The 16,874-nt window shown below is 38.5% G+C and overlaps 1 protein-coding gene across 20 annotated transcripts in view; it reads right to left on the reverse strand.

Annotated features, from left to right (window-relative positions):
- The window catches only part of CADPS2 (calcium dependent secretion activator 2), a 565,017-nt gene that overhangs the window by 33,755 nt on the left and 514,388 nt on the right, over positions 1 to 16,874 (reverse strand). For all 20 annotated transcript variants that reach the window (XM_055283833.2, XM_055283832.2, XM_055283827.2 and 17 more), the window contains 2 exons: positions 8,536 to 8,619; positions 8,394 to 8,426 (listed from right to left, as the gene is read on the reverse strand). In XM_055283833.2, coding sequence (XP_055139808.1) covers positions 8,394 to 8,426; positions 8,536 to 8,619 — 117 coding nt within the window. The remainder of the gene's footprint in view (positions 1 to 8,393; positions 8,427 to 8,535; positions 8,620 to 16,874) is intronic.

Below are 16,874 nucleotides of genomic sequence, written 5' to 3' on the forward strand. Positions count from 1 at the left end.
TTCGGATTTTGGCCTAAGTGATACCTCAGGGTGCTAGAATGCCAGTGTCCGGAGGCAGCTCATGGATTTATCTTACATAAGAGAGAAAAGCCAGACAGATAAAACACAAAGGAATAGAGGAGCAAAACATTCAACTGGAAAGCACAACACACAACCTCCTCCACTCCTAGACGAGTGAGGCTCTTAATCTGGTCCTGGTGTGCACCCCTCTCTCCAGGTGAATATGTCCCAGTGGGCAACAGCTCCGTTCCCCGAGTTCTGTCTGGCTCTCATGCTGATGTACAGCTCCGAGTATTCAGGTGGCGTTATCTAAGTAGTAAACAACATGAGAAGCAAGGAAGCAAAAGAAGGAAGAGGGAAAACACTAATGTCACTGAACTGACTGATTATACCCTAAAAGCCACCAGTGATATACACAAAGTGTATACTATTCTAAAAGGGAACATAAATGAAAAAATAAAAAGCTAATATTGTTCACTCTGTGGAAGGCAACTGGTTTTTCTTTCGGTAACTGGTCATGTTCTTAAGTAGTGAGCGGGAACTAGTGAGTAATGCATGGGAGCCAGAGGCATCATTCCAGGTAGAAACAATCACAATTTATTGCAATAGTGCTTTACATTTACAAAGCATATTCAGGATAATGTGCTCATCGAATTCTGAATTCTCATAATGAGGGAGGCAGCACAGGGATTATAGGTTGGTGCAAAAGTGATTGTTTTTTTTTTTGTCATTAAAAGTAATGGCAATACTTTTAAATACTATTATCCTCACTGCATGGGTGGGAAAATGGAAGCCCACAGATCAAACAGCTCGATAGGAGCAAGGTGGAAAATGAACTCAGATCCTCGACCCCATATCAAGTCTGTGCAGTACAGAGGTGGGTAAGAACCACCTTTTGGGGATTTTGAAATGAGAAATCTTTGGCAAGTATCATAAAGATAAGAGAATATTTGAGAGAATTCCTAATGAAGATAAGAGAAGGATTAGCCATCTCCTTCATCTTAGGACAGACCACCAAGATCAGGCACCAGTACGATTAAGCCAATGACGAGAGACAGTTTCTTCCTTCTTCCTCATTGTTTTGGTCTTTTCTTGGCCACAGTAATCTTTGTCATAGCCTCCAAGTCTCTTCAGCTGTTTCACCTTAGTGTCTAGCATAGAGTTGGTATGCAGTGTGTGTGATAATGTTAATAAGAGCATTATAAATAGGGATTTTTCAAATCAAAACACATCCTTAAACCCCAAAATGTCCTGTAACTAGTATGACAACAGAATAAAATTCCAGAATCAGAGTTGGAAGGAAGCTTTAATGTCATCTTGTCCTATTTCCCACATAATGCAGAAATCTTCAGTACCACACCTGGCAAATAGTGGTGCAGCTTTTACTATGTCATCTTTGTAAATAACTTTTTTTTTTTTAAGTTTTGTCTTACACTGATTTCAGTTCTGCTCCCATTCGTTTTTAGTCATTGTTCCTAGTCCTATCTTCTTGACTGATACAGGCTCAGGCTGTTCCTTTTTCCAAACAGGAGCCCTTTACATATCGATCAGGGCTATCTTATCTCTTAGATTTTTTTCCCCTCTTTCTGGGAACAGTCATATTTCTTTTTTTTTTCCTTCATAAGCCATTATTTCCAGACCCCATTAACTAGCCTGGCTGCTCTCTACAGGAGGAAGTAAAAAGAAAATGTTGCCTTAACAGAATACAGATGTGACTTGTTCACAATCATACAGATGTGATTAATACGGTATAAGTGAAATGATTATTTCCTAGAATGTAGATACTACATTTTATTGTAATCAATAATAATAATGTATGATAATAGCTAGCATTTATTGTGCACTAATTCTATTCTAGGAACTGTGAAAACTGCTTAACATATTCACAATAAGCCTATAGGAGGTGTAATTACATCTCCATTTTACAGAAGAAGAAACTGGTGCCTAAGGTCACACTGATAATAGATGAAGTGATGGAGCAAGGATTCAACTGCCAGCAGTTTGGTTCCTCAGCCTGTAAGTAACCCCTCCGTTATGCAGCCTCCGTGGATCTATATACCTGATTTTTTCAAAAAGTACTCCACATTATTGTCAAACATGATCTTTTATATAACTTTTTAACATACATTTGCTATCAGCTACATCTTACACATCTTACAGGTGAGCAAAACTTTTTTTTGGGGGGGGGGGTTAGTATAATAATTTAAACCTGCAGAATTTTTGGTTTTGGCTTAGTATTCCTATCTTCAAAGCTAATGTGAACATTTTCATCCTCATCCTGCATCTAATTTCTGTCAGATCTGAGTTCCCTTCTAAGTTATTGTTGGACAGGACAGACTCACCTCGTCCAGGTCTTGCTTTTTCTTTTTTTTCAAATGTCTCTTGTCCTTGCCAACATGAACATTCCAAGGTTCTACGATAGGGCCATAAACTGTATAACTGCCACAGAACTCCTCCCCAAGATAGGGTTGTCTAGCCAAGAGCAATCTCTCAAACTATGCTGAAGGACACAGTTCATCATCTAGATCAGAAAGATACCAAGGAGAATCCTACCAACTTCTTTGTGAAGAGGCATGTGCCTGGAATTTATTTCTGTTCAGGACTATACTGAAGCATTTTTCTCCTAAGTATGATTTTTTTCATTCATAAAGTGTCACGAAAAGTATACATTACAAAGATACAAAAGACTATGCTTATTATATTTAAATGGTTTGATTTGGGTCATTTTCTGTTAACTCATACATCTTCAACTGTGCTATAATTATAAGGAATATCTGACAAGTATGTTCTAGGAACATGAATTCTTCCTTTTCTGCATAGGAATGCCACTTAGCTTCATTTGTAATTTTCACCTTATAGAATCAATTTATTTATTGCTTTAAAAACATTCCAGCCAGGCATGGTGGCTCACGCCTGTAATCCCAAGACTTTGGGCAGGCGGATCACCTAAGTCAGGAGTTTCAGACAGCCTGGCCAACATGGTGAAACCCCATCTCTACTAAAAACACAAAAAGTTAGCCAGGTGTGGTTGCACACGCCTGTTTTCCCAACTACTTGGGAGGCTGAGGCACGAGAATCACTTGAACCTGGGAGGTGGAGGTTACAGTGAGCCAAGATCAGGCCACTGCACTCCAGCCTGGGGGACAGAGTGAGGCTGTCCTAAAAAAAAAAAAAAAAAAAATTCCGACAAGCGATGGTATTATCAGAAGGTATTGCCTTCTTATCCAGAAAATTTTTTCTAGCTCTTTATTTTCTCATCACCTTCCAGGTGGAATTTTTGGGCTCTGTTGTCTCATAGAGAGACAAGAACTCACAAGGTGACAGAATATTACAGTTAAAAGAACTAATGCAGTTATGTAGCTTATTCACTCATTTTATAGATGACTAGACTGGGGCCACTTAAGTAATGCCCAAGGTCATACAGTTTCAAGGGCACATAGCCACATAAAATGAATTAACAGTAAGGTATTATTAAGTCCTTGGCCAGTGCTTTTTTCTTTTAATAAACATTTTATTTTAGAAAAATTTTAGATTTACAGAAACACTGTGGAAATATTATACAGTTTCTATATAACCCACACCCAATTTCCCCTATTATCATCATCTTACATTAGTATGGTACATTTGCTACAATTAATGAACATATATTGACACAATATTATTAACTGAAGTGTGAGCTTTATTCAGTTTTGTTTTTACCCAATATCCTTTTTCTCTTCCATGATATCATTCAGGATACCACATTACATTTAGTAATTAGGTCTCCTTGGACTCCTCTTGGTTGTGTCACTTTCTCCTACTTTCCTTCTTTTTGATGACCTTGAAAATTCTGAGGAGTATTCTCAGATATTTTGTAGTGTATCACCTATTGAGATATGTCTGATTTTTTTTTTTTTTTTTTTTGATGATTAGACTGTAGTTAGAAGATTTTTAGAGGAAGACCATGGAGGTAAAGTGCCATTTTCATCACATCCTATCAAGGGCTGATATTATCAGTATAATTTATCACTGCAGATGTTGACCTTTGGTCAACTAGCTGGGGTAATATTTCTCAAATTTTTCCATTGGGAATTTATTCTCCCCATCTTCCTTTGCATATTGTACTCTTTGGGAAGGAAGTTACTATGTACATCCCACACTTAAGGAGTAGGGATATATGCTCCACCTCCTTGAGAGGGAAGTATCTATATTAATTATTTGGAGTTCTTCTGCATGGGAGAGCTGTCTTTTCTCCCCATTATGTACTTCAATATTTACTTGTATCAGTATAGATCAATGGATATTTATTTTATGCTTTGGATTATAATCCAGTATTACTTTATATATTTGCTCGCTCAAATTATTCTAGCTTAGGCCACTGGGAGCTCTTTCCATCATCTGCTGTGTCTCTTTGAAACACAGAGTTTCTAGTTTTGTGTTTTTTGTGAGCATCTCCTTTCTGTTGCTACAAGATGCTGCACGTTCATCTTGTATATTTTCCAGCATCAGCCATTTCTCCATGGAGCCCTGGTTCATTTCATTAAAGATTAGAGAACAAATTTGAGTGCCATGTGGGCTTGTTGCTACTGGGGCATCACTGTTTCTAGGCTCTCTGAGCTAACAGAGCAAGAAAATGTATGTGAGCATATTAACGCATGCATATACATATATCTAAAAATACTGTTAAATGTAACCAGCTCTATCTGTACTAAGCTAAAGACAAATTCACACTGATATTTCTAACTCTAATCCATTACAGGATCATTCTAGTCCCCTTCCTTTGCTTGCCTCTAACCTGACTCCAACAGTGAGAAACCTGGCTCCTACCAACCACCATCCATTTACTTAATTGTTCAATTCCAATACACACATATAGTGGCTTCAAAATTGTTAAACTGTGGAGAAAAACTTTATCAACCAGAGTACAATGCTTATTTATAAGTTCCATTTTCCCTTATTCTTACAGACTCCACTAATTTCCAAAGTTACTCAGATCAGCACTTTCCTTGCTCCTCTTTCAGTGAGTTTATCTTATACATTCACAATAGAATTATTTTATTATAGTTTCCTTTCCAACCTGGGATTCTGTGATCACCTAATTGGTTTTTAAATAATTGAATATACTCAAATTCACTCTTTTTGCTATCAAGTTTGGTTTTTAAAGTTTGGTTTTGACAAATGCACAGTGTCATGTATCTACTGTTACAATATCATACAGAATAGTTGCTGTGTTCCAAAAAATCCCCTGTATTTGAACAATTCAGCCCTCCCTGACCTTGAACTCATGGCAACCACTAATCTGTTTACAGTCTTTATAGTTTTGCCTTTTGTAGAATGTGATATAAATGGAATCATACAGTATGCAGCCTTTTCAAATTGGCTTCTTTTGGCAATATGCATTTAAGATTCATCCATGTCTTCATGTGAGATGAGAGCTCTTTTCTTTTTGCTGAATAGAATTACACTGTATGGACATACCAATGGTTATTTATACATTCACCTACTATAGGACAATTTTGGTTGACCCCAGTTTGGGTGATTATAAACAAAGTTGTTATGAACATTTGTGCATAGATTTTGGGGTGGACATATGTTTCAAATCAGTTGGACAAGTGCAGAGAACTGTGATTGGTGGGTTACACAGTAAGACTATATTTAGCTTTAAAAGAAACTGGCAAACAGTTTTCCAAAGTAGCTGTAGCATTCCTACCACCAATGAATGAGAGTTCCTGTTGCTCTCTTATCCTCGTCAATATTTTGCTGTTGTCAGTTTGTTTTTGGATTTTGGCCATTCTAACAAGTACATAGTGGTATCTTCTTCTAATTTGCATTTTCCTAATGACAAATGATATTGAGCATTTTTTCATAAGCTTACTTGGTATCTGCATATCTTTCTTGTTGCAGTGCCTGTTTGGATCTTTTGCCCATTTAAAAAGTTTGGTTGTTGTCATATTGTTGAGTATTAAGAGTTCTTAGAACACTTTGGATACAAGTCCTTTATCAGATATGTGTTTTGCAAATATTTCTTCCCATTTGTGGCGTTTCATTCTCTTAACAGTGAATAAGAGTATACTTATCAATTTTTAAGTCCAATTTATCAATTTTTTTCTTTCATGAATTATGTGGGGTTGTATCTAAAAACTCATCACCAAATCCAAGGCATATATATTTTATCTTATATTTTCTTCTTGAAGTTGTATAGTTCTGCATTGTACGTGGGTCTAGGTCTGTTTTCAGTTAATTTTTGTGAAAGGTGAGCCAGCGCTCTTTTTCTCATGAGACTGTCTTAGGAGACAGCTTCAGAGAGGCATACTTGCTGGAGTTTGAGTATAGAAAAGAATAACGGCCAACAAAACCTTACAGCTTTTAAAGTTAATATTCACAGGCATCAACAATAGAAGTGTAACGTCCATAACTGAGGAAGGAATTCATCACTTTGTAATCTGCCATGGTCAAACCACATCTATGGTATAGCATGTTCTGCTCCAGGGGGCAACTTGATTTAATGCTGACACTGATAAGCTAGAATTCCTCTAAGGTAGTAACTGGCATGATGAAGAGTCTGGATATGATTGCCATAGAAGTGTGCATAATGATATGTCTGTTTCCCTATCTCTTTTGTCTTTAATACTGTGAACCATTTGAGGGCAAGAAATGTATATCTCATCATGTATGTCCAGGATCTAGCACTTAGTATGTGATAAATAAATAAGTAGTGGGTTTAGTGAATAAATTGAGAATGTTTAATCTAGAAAATAAGCATTCCTCAGACAACATACGCCTGTGAATAGCCACCACACCTCCTGGGAAGAGGAGGCATGAAAATTGTCATTAAATATGCAAAGAGCTATCATGCAGAAGAGAGATTAGAACGAGGATTAATGGGTAAAATTCACAAAGATACAGAATTTCAACTCATAATACTTAAGACTAGGCTGCCATATGGTCATCCTGTAACCACTGAAATAATTAAACAGCGCCCAAGTGAATCTTTGTAAGGGATGTTAGAGGAGGGGTTACTTGCACTGAGAAGGGAAGTAAATGAACCATTTTCTGTCTCCTTCAACTGAAATTCTATGGAGAGAATAAACTAGTATAGGGCCGATTAAAAACCTCAAAATCTCTAAGAACATGAATAATTTTGGTGTCACAGTCCATTTGTAATTCAAAATCAAACAAAAACTATATTATAATATGTGTGTTAGGAAGTCCAATGTGATATATACAAGATTATTTGTGTCTTCCTTTTTAAGATATCAAACATAAAATTTCCCCTTAATTCTCCCTTTCATGCTGCTGCTTTGTGGGGCTCTACATATGTGATTTTTTTCTACTTATGGTCCAGCACTGATTCCTTGATTCTAGGTACCAGACGAGGAGGGTATGAAGACTTCTTTGGGAAACATTTGTAAAATAAAAAGTCCAGTTCCAAAGAAACCCCATGCAAAGGTAGAAAAGTCCAGGGCCTTCTCATTTAAAATACTCATTTATAACTACAGCAGCAATAAAGCCAGAGACAAAATGTGGTGGTGCATCCTAAAAATAAGAGCTATCTACAACTGATACATAAAGCTTGTCAGCACTCAAAACTGTTACCATTTCTAATGGTAATGTAGAGATATAATGTTCTTCAAATACAAAGAGCAAACTTATATTCCATCTAGTCTTAAATCTTAATTTATTTTTCACTGTGCTCTAATTCTAATTCTTTGAAAATTGACATATATGCCAAAATAAATGATTACACAGAACACCTTAGGCCTTCATCATATATGTGATAATAGAATTTAAATTAAAAACTAATTTGGTATGATGATCAGCTTAAAAATGCCACACAACTTGTTGGTTATGTTTACCATGTGAATGTTCTCATTGTAGCTAAGTCAGTTTCATGATTTCTGCTCATGGAATCTAAATTTTGGAACAAATTTATGAGTTATTTCCCAAGAATTCTATGAAACAACAAATGTTAAAATAAGTGACTACTGATTTATATAACACTTGTGTATTTAGAAAACTAATTCTTTAACTGGTTCATCTTTATCATTATTTTACCTTCTATAAGAAACCCGTTACAGCTTTCATATAAAGGGGAGGAAAAGCCAGCAGTTTTTCTATAAATAGTGTGAGGCATTTTCTAACCCATCCTAGAGTGCTATAACTTCCCTCTGCAATTCAGGTGATATATTCTTATGATGAACTGATCTCCTTAAGAGTTTCTGAGTTACAACAGAAAAAGTCAACGAAATAATCTTGCTATGCCTTGTTATGAAGGTTAGTGCTTGCTTAAGGAAAATAAACTACTCCCTAAGGGAATGGCACTGGTTTAAAGATTTGAAATAAACCCATGATGAACTGTAATTTTTTTTTAAAGAATTCCATATAGTTTTAAAAAGCAGATAAAAAATACTTACTGGAACATCAACATATTTTGCAGCTGCTTTCACCTTAAGTGTGAAAGAAAGAGATAATTATGAGAATTATTTTTTTAACTGCCATATAAGTACTATGACAACAGTTAAAAGACCACAGAAGAGAACTCATTCAAATACTTACAGTGAATGACAGAATGGATGAAAAGAAAGTGCCTTCATCATACCTTGACAGCTTAGACAACACGCCTTCCAACACTGAAACAAACTATAATACAGTTATAGTGAGTATTTAGAATGTTACTGTACATACAAACTAATAGCAGGGCAAACAACTCCTGAATCAATTTCTTCCATGGCACAAAAATTCACAATGAATGAACTGACAGCTGAGGTCAGACTAACTTGTGATGTTTACTCTTTCATTCTGAACATGAACTCTACCGTCCTTTCCTTTCCCATGGCTGGAAATAATACACCTTATTTTTTATTTTATTTTTTTTTAATGAGATGGAGGCTTGCTCTGTCACCCAGGCTGGACTGCAGTGGCATGATCTTGGCTTACTGCAACCGCCACCTCCCAAGTTCGAGCTATTCTCCTGCTTCAGCCTCCTGAGTAGCTGGAACTACAGGCATCCACCACCACGCCTGGCTAATTTTTGTATTTTTAGTAGAGACAAGGTTTTACCATATTGGCCAGGCTGGTGTCAAACTCCTGACCTTGTCACCCACCTGCCTCGGCCTCCCAAAGTACTGGGAATACAGGCATGAGCCACCGTGCTTGGCCAATAGTACACAATTTTTAAAAAAATAAAAAATAATGTGTCATAGGAATCTAGTCACTATACATATGAGATCACTGAAGCCATTCATAAATAATCTTAGGTCTATGAGGTTTTTCCTTAAAACATTTTTCAACTTCAATGTGGATGTCAAGAAACAATGTCAGGCAAGCTTAATCAGATTCCTTTCTATTGTATATTACTTGCCATCCTTCAACTTTTTCTACATCTACACAGGAGGTTGAATATAAAAGAACAGATAATGGGCCAGGCAGGGTGGCTCATGCCTGTAATTCCAGCACCTTGGGAGGCCGAGGTGGGTGGATCACCTGAGGTCAGGAGTTCGAGACCAGCCTGACCAACATGGAGAAACCCCGTCTCTACTAAAAGTACAAAATCAGCAGGACATGGTGGCTCATGTCTGTAATCTTAGCTACTCGGGAGGCTGAGGCAGGAGAATTGCCTGGGAGGCAGAAGTTGTGGTGAGCTGAGATCATGCCACTGCACTCCAGCCTGGGTGACAAGAGCAAAACTCCATCCCAAAAAAGAAACAAAACAAAACAAAAAACAAACAAAAAAAACAAACCAACAGATAATGAAAGGGAGGTGTTGTAACATATGAGCTCTTGTAACTATGACACAATGGCTGACATTAGTTAACAAGCATTTACCAGGCAGTTCTAATTGGCACATATAAGGATCATCCCTGCTTCCCAAAGCTTACATAGCAGTTATGGAGAGAAAACAGATACACACTGCAGAGTACAATGGAAAAGAGCACTGGACTCAGAATGTATATCCCAATTCCATCACTCAGTAGAATGCAAGCTCAGTTTGACCACCTTACTTCTCAGGCTTCCTCCATCAGTCAAATGGACTAGGGTGAGGGGGGAGGATGTGGAATTCAAATTAGTCTCAAAAGTGGTTTACATTCCAAAAATTTATATTTCTATGAAATAAAAAAACACATACACTATGCATTTTACTTTATTTGGCATGAAGATCGATGAATAAGAGATCTTAAGAAGGACGTAGTGCCCTACATCTCTCCTCCTTAGAACTAAAATAATATGAACTATTGACACATTATAGATTCCCAAAGGGAAAATGCTGACAAGGTTTTTTCAATAGGAGAAGGGAAATTAACGAAGACTGGTTTTTGTTCACATAGCAGCTTCTTCAACAAAGTGATAATAGTTCTAAGGATACAGCTTATTGGTCTCTGGTGACTAGAGAACTCGCTGTGAGTGCATAGGAGATAATCTTTTCTTTATGGCTGATCAATTACTGCAAAATAGTTTATGCAAAAGAAACAAAAACTTCCCTATAGGTTTCTCCATCACATCATTTGTGACATGATGTAAGAACACAGAAACAAAACCATGCAGACTGACTGTGAACTATAAGTGCAATTTTTAAGGAATGAGAATAATGTATGCCTGGATAGCTATCCTAAAGGATGCCTAGGGAAAAAAAATCCACCCACAAAATGGTGAATTGCTCACATGTAGAAGTTAATTTAGCACTTTCTTCCTGCCTGTTAGGATTTCTTACCAATCATGACTGGCTAACTCAACTTGATGTGGTTTGCAAGGACCCAGAAGACGAATACTCTAGGGTTATGTCAGACCAGAGAAAGGGAATTCCAAACTTAATGGCCCTCTGTGGAAAATGCCTCATCTCTTGTAACTCAAATCTTGAAGCAAGTGTGTACTGGGTGATCTCATTTGCCACAAGGACAGCGGCAATTGCTATGGTTACTAGACAGCTTGAACTATGGAGGCTGTAGCCCAGCACCTGGTTCTTGGTGCCTGCTAGTGAGTCTACACATACACACATGTGTGTTGCTGAGGGATAAAGCAAGATAGAGGCAGGAAGCCTGTCGACGAATTTACATCTTGGCTCAAGTTGCAGCTCTGCCACTCTCTGGCTATGAGATAAATGTGAAGTCATTTTGCTTCTCTCTCTTCATTGTACTTCTCAGTAAAGTGGGGAAAAGGACAGCTATCCTGCCCAACTTACAAGAGTGGTCTGAAGATCAGTGGAGGTAATTTATGTGAAAAAACTGTGAAAATGGCCAAACACTAAAGAAATGTAAAGAATTAATATTATCCATATGATTAGCAAAATCACCATCCGTTGTCTAAAAACCTGAATACATTAAGTCACAAGTTAATGGGGCTGCCTTAGAATTACTTAGTGACAAAGAGAGGAATGAGTTTGGTCCTTAAGCTAATGGGTCTAATTCAATTAAATCTATGGGGCTTCTATGGAGGTAGAATAGAGCTGAGACTATAAGTCAGAAAACCACTGGGATTCCACCTGTTTCAAGGTTATTTGGCAGATGGCAGAAGGAGGAAGGCTTTAAACACAGGTGGTCTTGCTCCAAAGCCCATGCTCTTTACCCATCATGCTACAGAACTGTTAAGAATTAAGTGATATGCTGTATGCAATGTGCCCAGCATGTAAGTACTCAAGGGTTCAGGTGTGGTGGCTCACACTTGTAATCCCAGCACTTTGGGAAGCCAAGGCAGGAGTATTGCCTGAGTCTAAGAGTTCAAGACCAGCCTGGACAACATAGCAAGATCTTGTTTCTAAAAAAAAAATAATAATAATAAAGTGGCTGCGCATGGTGGCGTGTGCCTGTAGCTTCTCAGAAAGCTGAGGTGGGAGGATTGCTTGTGCTCAGGAGTTCGAGGCTGCATTGAACAATGATTGTGCCACTCCAGCCTGGATGACAAAGGAAGACCCTGTCTCAAGTTAAAAAAAAAAAAAAAAAAAAGAAAAAAAGAGCTTGGCCAGGTGCGGTGGCTCACGGCTGAAATCTCAGCACTTTGGGAGCCTGAGGTGGGTGGATCACGAGATCAGGAGATCGAGACCATCCTGGCTAACACAGTGAAAGCCCATCTCTACTAAAAATAAAAAAAAAAAAATTAGCTGGGTGTGGTGGCGGGTGCCTATAGTCTCAGCTACTCAGGAGACTGAGGCAGGAGAATGGTGTGAACCTGGGAGGCAGAGCTTGCAGTGAGTCGAGATTGCGCCACTGCATTCCAGCCTGGGCAACATAGTGAGACTCCATCTCAAAAAAAAAAAAAAAAAAAGAGCTCAATAAGTGTCATTTTGTTTTAATTATTAATGAGTACCTAGGATAAGAAATACAAAAACACAATAGTCTTAGACTTTTCCCTTTGGGAAATACAAACTAGTGGGAGAGAGAGACATGAACATAACTGCACATGACACAAGGCAGAAGTGTTATGGGCAGTGTAGACAGCAAGCAGTAGAGCTGAAACCAGAAGAAGGAAATAATGTCTGTGACTACAGGATATGGGGTCAGCTTCATTTATGAGGTGACACAGGAGCTGAGCCAAAGGATAGCAGAGATGGAGTGGCTAAAATGACTCTCTGGGAAGGCTGCTGGCAAATGTATTTAGGGCAGAAGTTTCTCCATTGTGGCATCTGGCAGCCTGTCTGGCTCATCTTCTTCAGAGCATGAAGCAACATTGGCTTATATACAAGTTAGTCCTAGGTGTGAACCTGTGGTCTGCTGCATTCATGCCTCAGCATTCTTTGTCTCCATTTCAAAAGTAGTGGAGAGTCTTTCCTCAGGTTCCTCCCTATCCCTAAAGGTCCCTGGGGAGGCTCAGTACAGCAGGGAATCTAAGTGCTTACATGGCAGTGAGCAGCGACAGCACCTGTGGAATTAACCAGCTGAGGTGTACAGTTCCTACAGGAAGGTTTTCTTTGTAAGATTTTCGTTGAGGCACACCTAGTAGAAGAGCTACCTTAAAAATCAAACTCTATTATAAACATTAAGATTGACTAGTAATGATATACCTTCCACCTGGCTTTTAATTGCTTAAAACAGCAAGATTCCAAAGAAACCCAGTTAAATGTTGGGTTTAGTTGCTGCATCTTTAACTGCTTCCTATGAACTTTCTCTGTACAGCTCAGGGAGTATATAAACACTTATGGGTTTGCCTTGTGCTGTCTGTTCTCCTGAGGGTGTCGGGTTGGAATGAAACACTATAATCTCTTTGTTTCCCTGCTCTTTATTACTGATGCCATTAACTGGGCTTGTTTGAAAAATATTTAACACCTAAAGTCTGTCTGGGTAATTACTGACTTTGTCTCATGAAACTCTTAGAAGTGACTGGTAGAAGGAAACACGAAGAGTGCTTCAAGGCATGTGCATTTACATTTCTTGTTGATTTTGACAGCATATAAGATTCATATGGAAGGTAGAACCATAAACTCTAAGTGACGGGAGGATTCCGGCTAGGGTTCAAAACGCACAGTTCTTGCATTTTTAGCTGTGACACTTCATGAAATAAACAAGGAATATTTGCATCATTTACACTGCACGTTATAAAATCTTCCACAGAAAACACAACCACCCCTAGTATGGCCGATAATGAAAAACTAAGTGTTTTCTGTGGAGCAGATGGGATGAGGGGCATCTATTAGCTGTTTTTTTGTCGTTGTTAAGATCAGGACTAACTAGTATTGTTAAAAATCTGCACATGTACTCCCTGAATCTATTAAAAAACACTGTTGGTGGGACTGTAAACTAGTTCAACCATTGTGGAAGTCGGTGTGGCGATTCCTCAGGGATCTAGAACTAGAAATACCATTTGACCCAGCAATCCATTACTGGGTATATACCCAAAGGACTATAAATCATGCTGCTGTAAAGACACATGCACACGTATGTTTATTGTGGCACTATTCACAATAGCAAAGAGTTGGAACCAACCCAAATGTCCAACAACGATAGACTGGATTAAGAAAATGTGGCACATATACACCATGGAATACTATGCAGCCATAAAAAATGATGAGTTCATGTCCTTTGTAGGGACATGGATGAAACTGGAAAACATCATTCTCAGTAAACTATCGCAAGGACAAAAAACCAAACACCGCATGTTCTCACTCATAGGTGGGAATTGAACAATGAGAACTCATGGACACAGGAAGGGGAACATCACACTCTGGGGACTGTTGTGGGGTTGGGGGAGGGGGGAGGGAAAGCATTAGGAGATACACCTAATGCTAAATGACGAGTTAATGGGTGCAGGAAATCAACATGGCACATGAATACATATGTAACAAACCTGCACATTGTGCACATGTACCCTAAAACCTAAAGTATAATAAAAAAAAACTTTTAAAAATTAAAAATAAACATGTTTTAATAACATACTCTTAAAAAAATGTGAACACAGTACCAGAATGTCATGAACTAGGAGAAAATAGGTTGTCTTCCCTAAATCAGAATGTTAATATATAAGAATAAAATAATATGAGGCCAAGTGCAGTGGCTCACACCTGTAATCCCAGCACTTTGGGAGGCCAAGGTGGGTGAATCACGAGGTCAGGCATTCGAGACCAGCCTGGCCAACATAGTGACACCCGTCTCCACTAAAAAAAAAAAAAAAAAAAAAAAAAAAAATTACCCGGGCCTGGTGGCAGGCACCTGAAATCCCAGCTACTTGGGAGGATGAGGCAGGAGAATTGCTTGAACCTGGGAGAGGAGGTTGAAGTGAGCCGAGATTGCGCCACTGCACTCCAGCCTGGGCAACAGTGCAAGACTACATCTCAAAAAAAAAAAAAAAAAAAAAAAAAAAAAAAAAATATATATATATATATATATATATATATATATATACAATAACACGATACAATTGTCTCTTTCCCATCCTCTTTCTGTGAATCCAGCTGTGAAACTACTTATTTGAAGCTTTGTTCCAACTGACTCCTAAAAGGTCTTACCAGATCCTGCACAACTATAGGAGGGAGGGAGAGTGTTTGACAGCATGTCTTTATTCATAACATACCTTGTTCTGCAAAGTATCTAGGACAACTTCTAAAACAGCACACCTAGACCAGATGTTGGTGAATTCATCACACTGTTTTCTCTCACTGTTCCTTTTCATTGTTCCCCCACAAATAAAGTGAACTATTTTACTCTGCATTCTCTCTCTGCTAAAGTCTCCTAATATTGTATGCTATTCCTTTTGGGCACATACTTGGATTTTAACAGGTGCCTTCTGAATATACGGCCTTGATCCAAATAAGCAAATTGAGTAAATTTAATGAAATTAATTTCACGAGGCTAAATTAACAAGAAACTTTAATTACATAATTTAGGCAGTCAGATCAGATTTATCTTCTATCTACCCTATTCTTAAGAGAAGTCCAGGGGAAAATATTCTAAGTTACGAGAGAGAGAGAGAGAGAGAGAATGTATATATACCCATATATCTGTATCAATATAGTTGGGGGAAAAGTGTATATTATTTCTTAAATCCTTTTTTTTTTGCAATAATTGAGAATCTAGGAAGTTGAATAATATCGAAGATCTTTTAATTCATACCCAGAATTGATGGAGGCCCTGTTCAGCAGTGCTTTCTGAGAGTTGTCATTTTTTTCACTCTTGGCTCTGTTAACCATATTCTAAGCCTTCCCCCAGTTGTTTTTTTTTTTGTTTTTTTTTTTTTTTGGCTTTTTTTTTTTTTAGACAGTCTCACTTTGTCACCCAGGCTGGAGTACAACGGCGTGATCTCAGTTCACTGCAATCTCTGCCTCCTGGGTTCAAGTGATTCTTGTGCCTCAGCTTCCCGAGTAGCTAAGATTATAGGCGTGCACAACCATGCCCAGATAATTTTTTTTTTTTTTTTTTTTTTTTTTTGCTTAAAACAACAAAAGTTTACTACGGTATAGTTCTGTAGTTCAGAAGTCTAACAAAGGTTTCACTGGGCTAAAATTAAAGTGTCAATAGGTTTGAGTTCCTTTCTGGAGGCTCTAGGGGAGAATTTGTTTTCTTGACTTTTCTAGCTTCTTGCCTGCATTTCATGGTTCACGGTCTCCATCCTCCATCTTCAAACTGGCAACATAGCATCTCTCTAACCCTGCTTTTGCCATCTCATCTTTTTCTCTGACTCTTTTCTTTTGCCACCTCCTTCCCCTTTTAAATACCTTGTGATTACATTGGGCCCACCTGAATAATTGAGTTATCTCACAGGGTTTTGCCATGTTGGCCAGGCTGCTCTCGAACTCCTGACCTCAAGTGATCTGCCTACCTCGGCCTCCCAACGTACTGGGATTACAGGCGTGAGCCACTGCACCCAGCCTTGGCATTTTCATTGCTATATAGAATGTATCCCATTTTCATCTACCTGACTTAGAGGTGCCCCACCTGGTTACTCTAGCTGGACTCCACAAGCTGGTCTCACAGAATGTATGCATGGAGGGACCCACAGGCTGGCTGGTACAACCCAGATATAAAAGGGACACAAGAGGACAGGAGGGTGAAGCTACCACTCTTTCCCTCTCTGGTCTTGCTGAGTTCTGCATGGTGTTGTGGAGAGATCACAGGCTTAGGGACCACAGAGGCCAAATCCTGGCTCTGCTGACATCCATTGTGTGGCCTTGGGCCTCTGTTTCCTCATCTGTGAACAGGGAGACTGGACTGGTGACTAGTCCTGCCTTGAAAGATGAGGCCACCCAGGTAGGGCCCCAGGCCTCCTTTCCCTTCTTAATCAGACTGACATCAATGCTTTGATTGGTGTAACATTTTGCAGTGCTAATATATATTTGAGACATTAATATATTTTATAAACATTTTTAAAGCATATAAAAATATATCTTAAAACTATAAAAATATTTGAAAAGTCCCTAGTAGATGACCTCAGGACTCTTCCAAGTCCAGCATTCCGTGTGCTATGAGTTTCTAGAG

Source organism: Symphalangus syndactylus, chromosome 6 (assembly GCF_028878055.3).
Source record: "Symphalangus syndactylus isolate Jambi chromosome 6, NHGRI_mSymSyn1-v2.1_pri, whole genome shotgun sequence".
NCBI classification, from domain to species: domain Eukaryota; kingdom Metazoa; phylum Chordata; class Mammalia; order Primates; family Hylobatidae; genus Symphalangus; species Symphalangus syndactylus.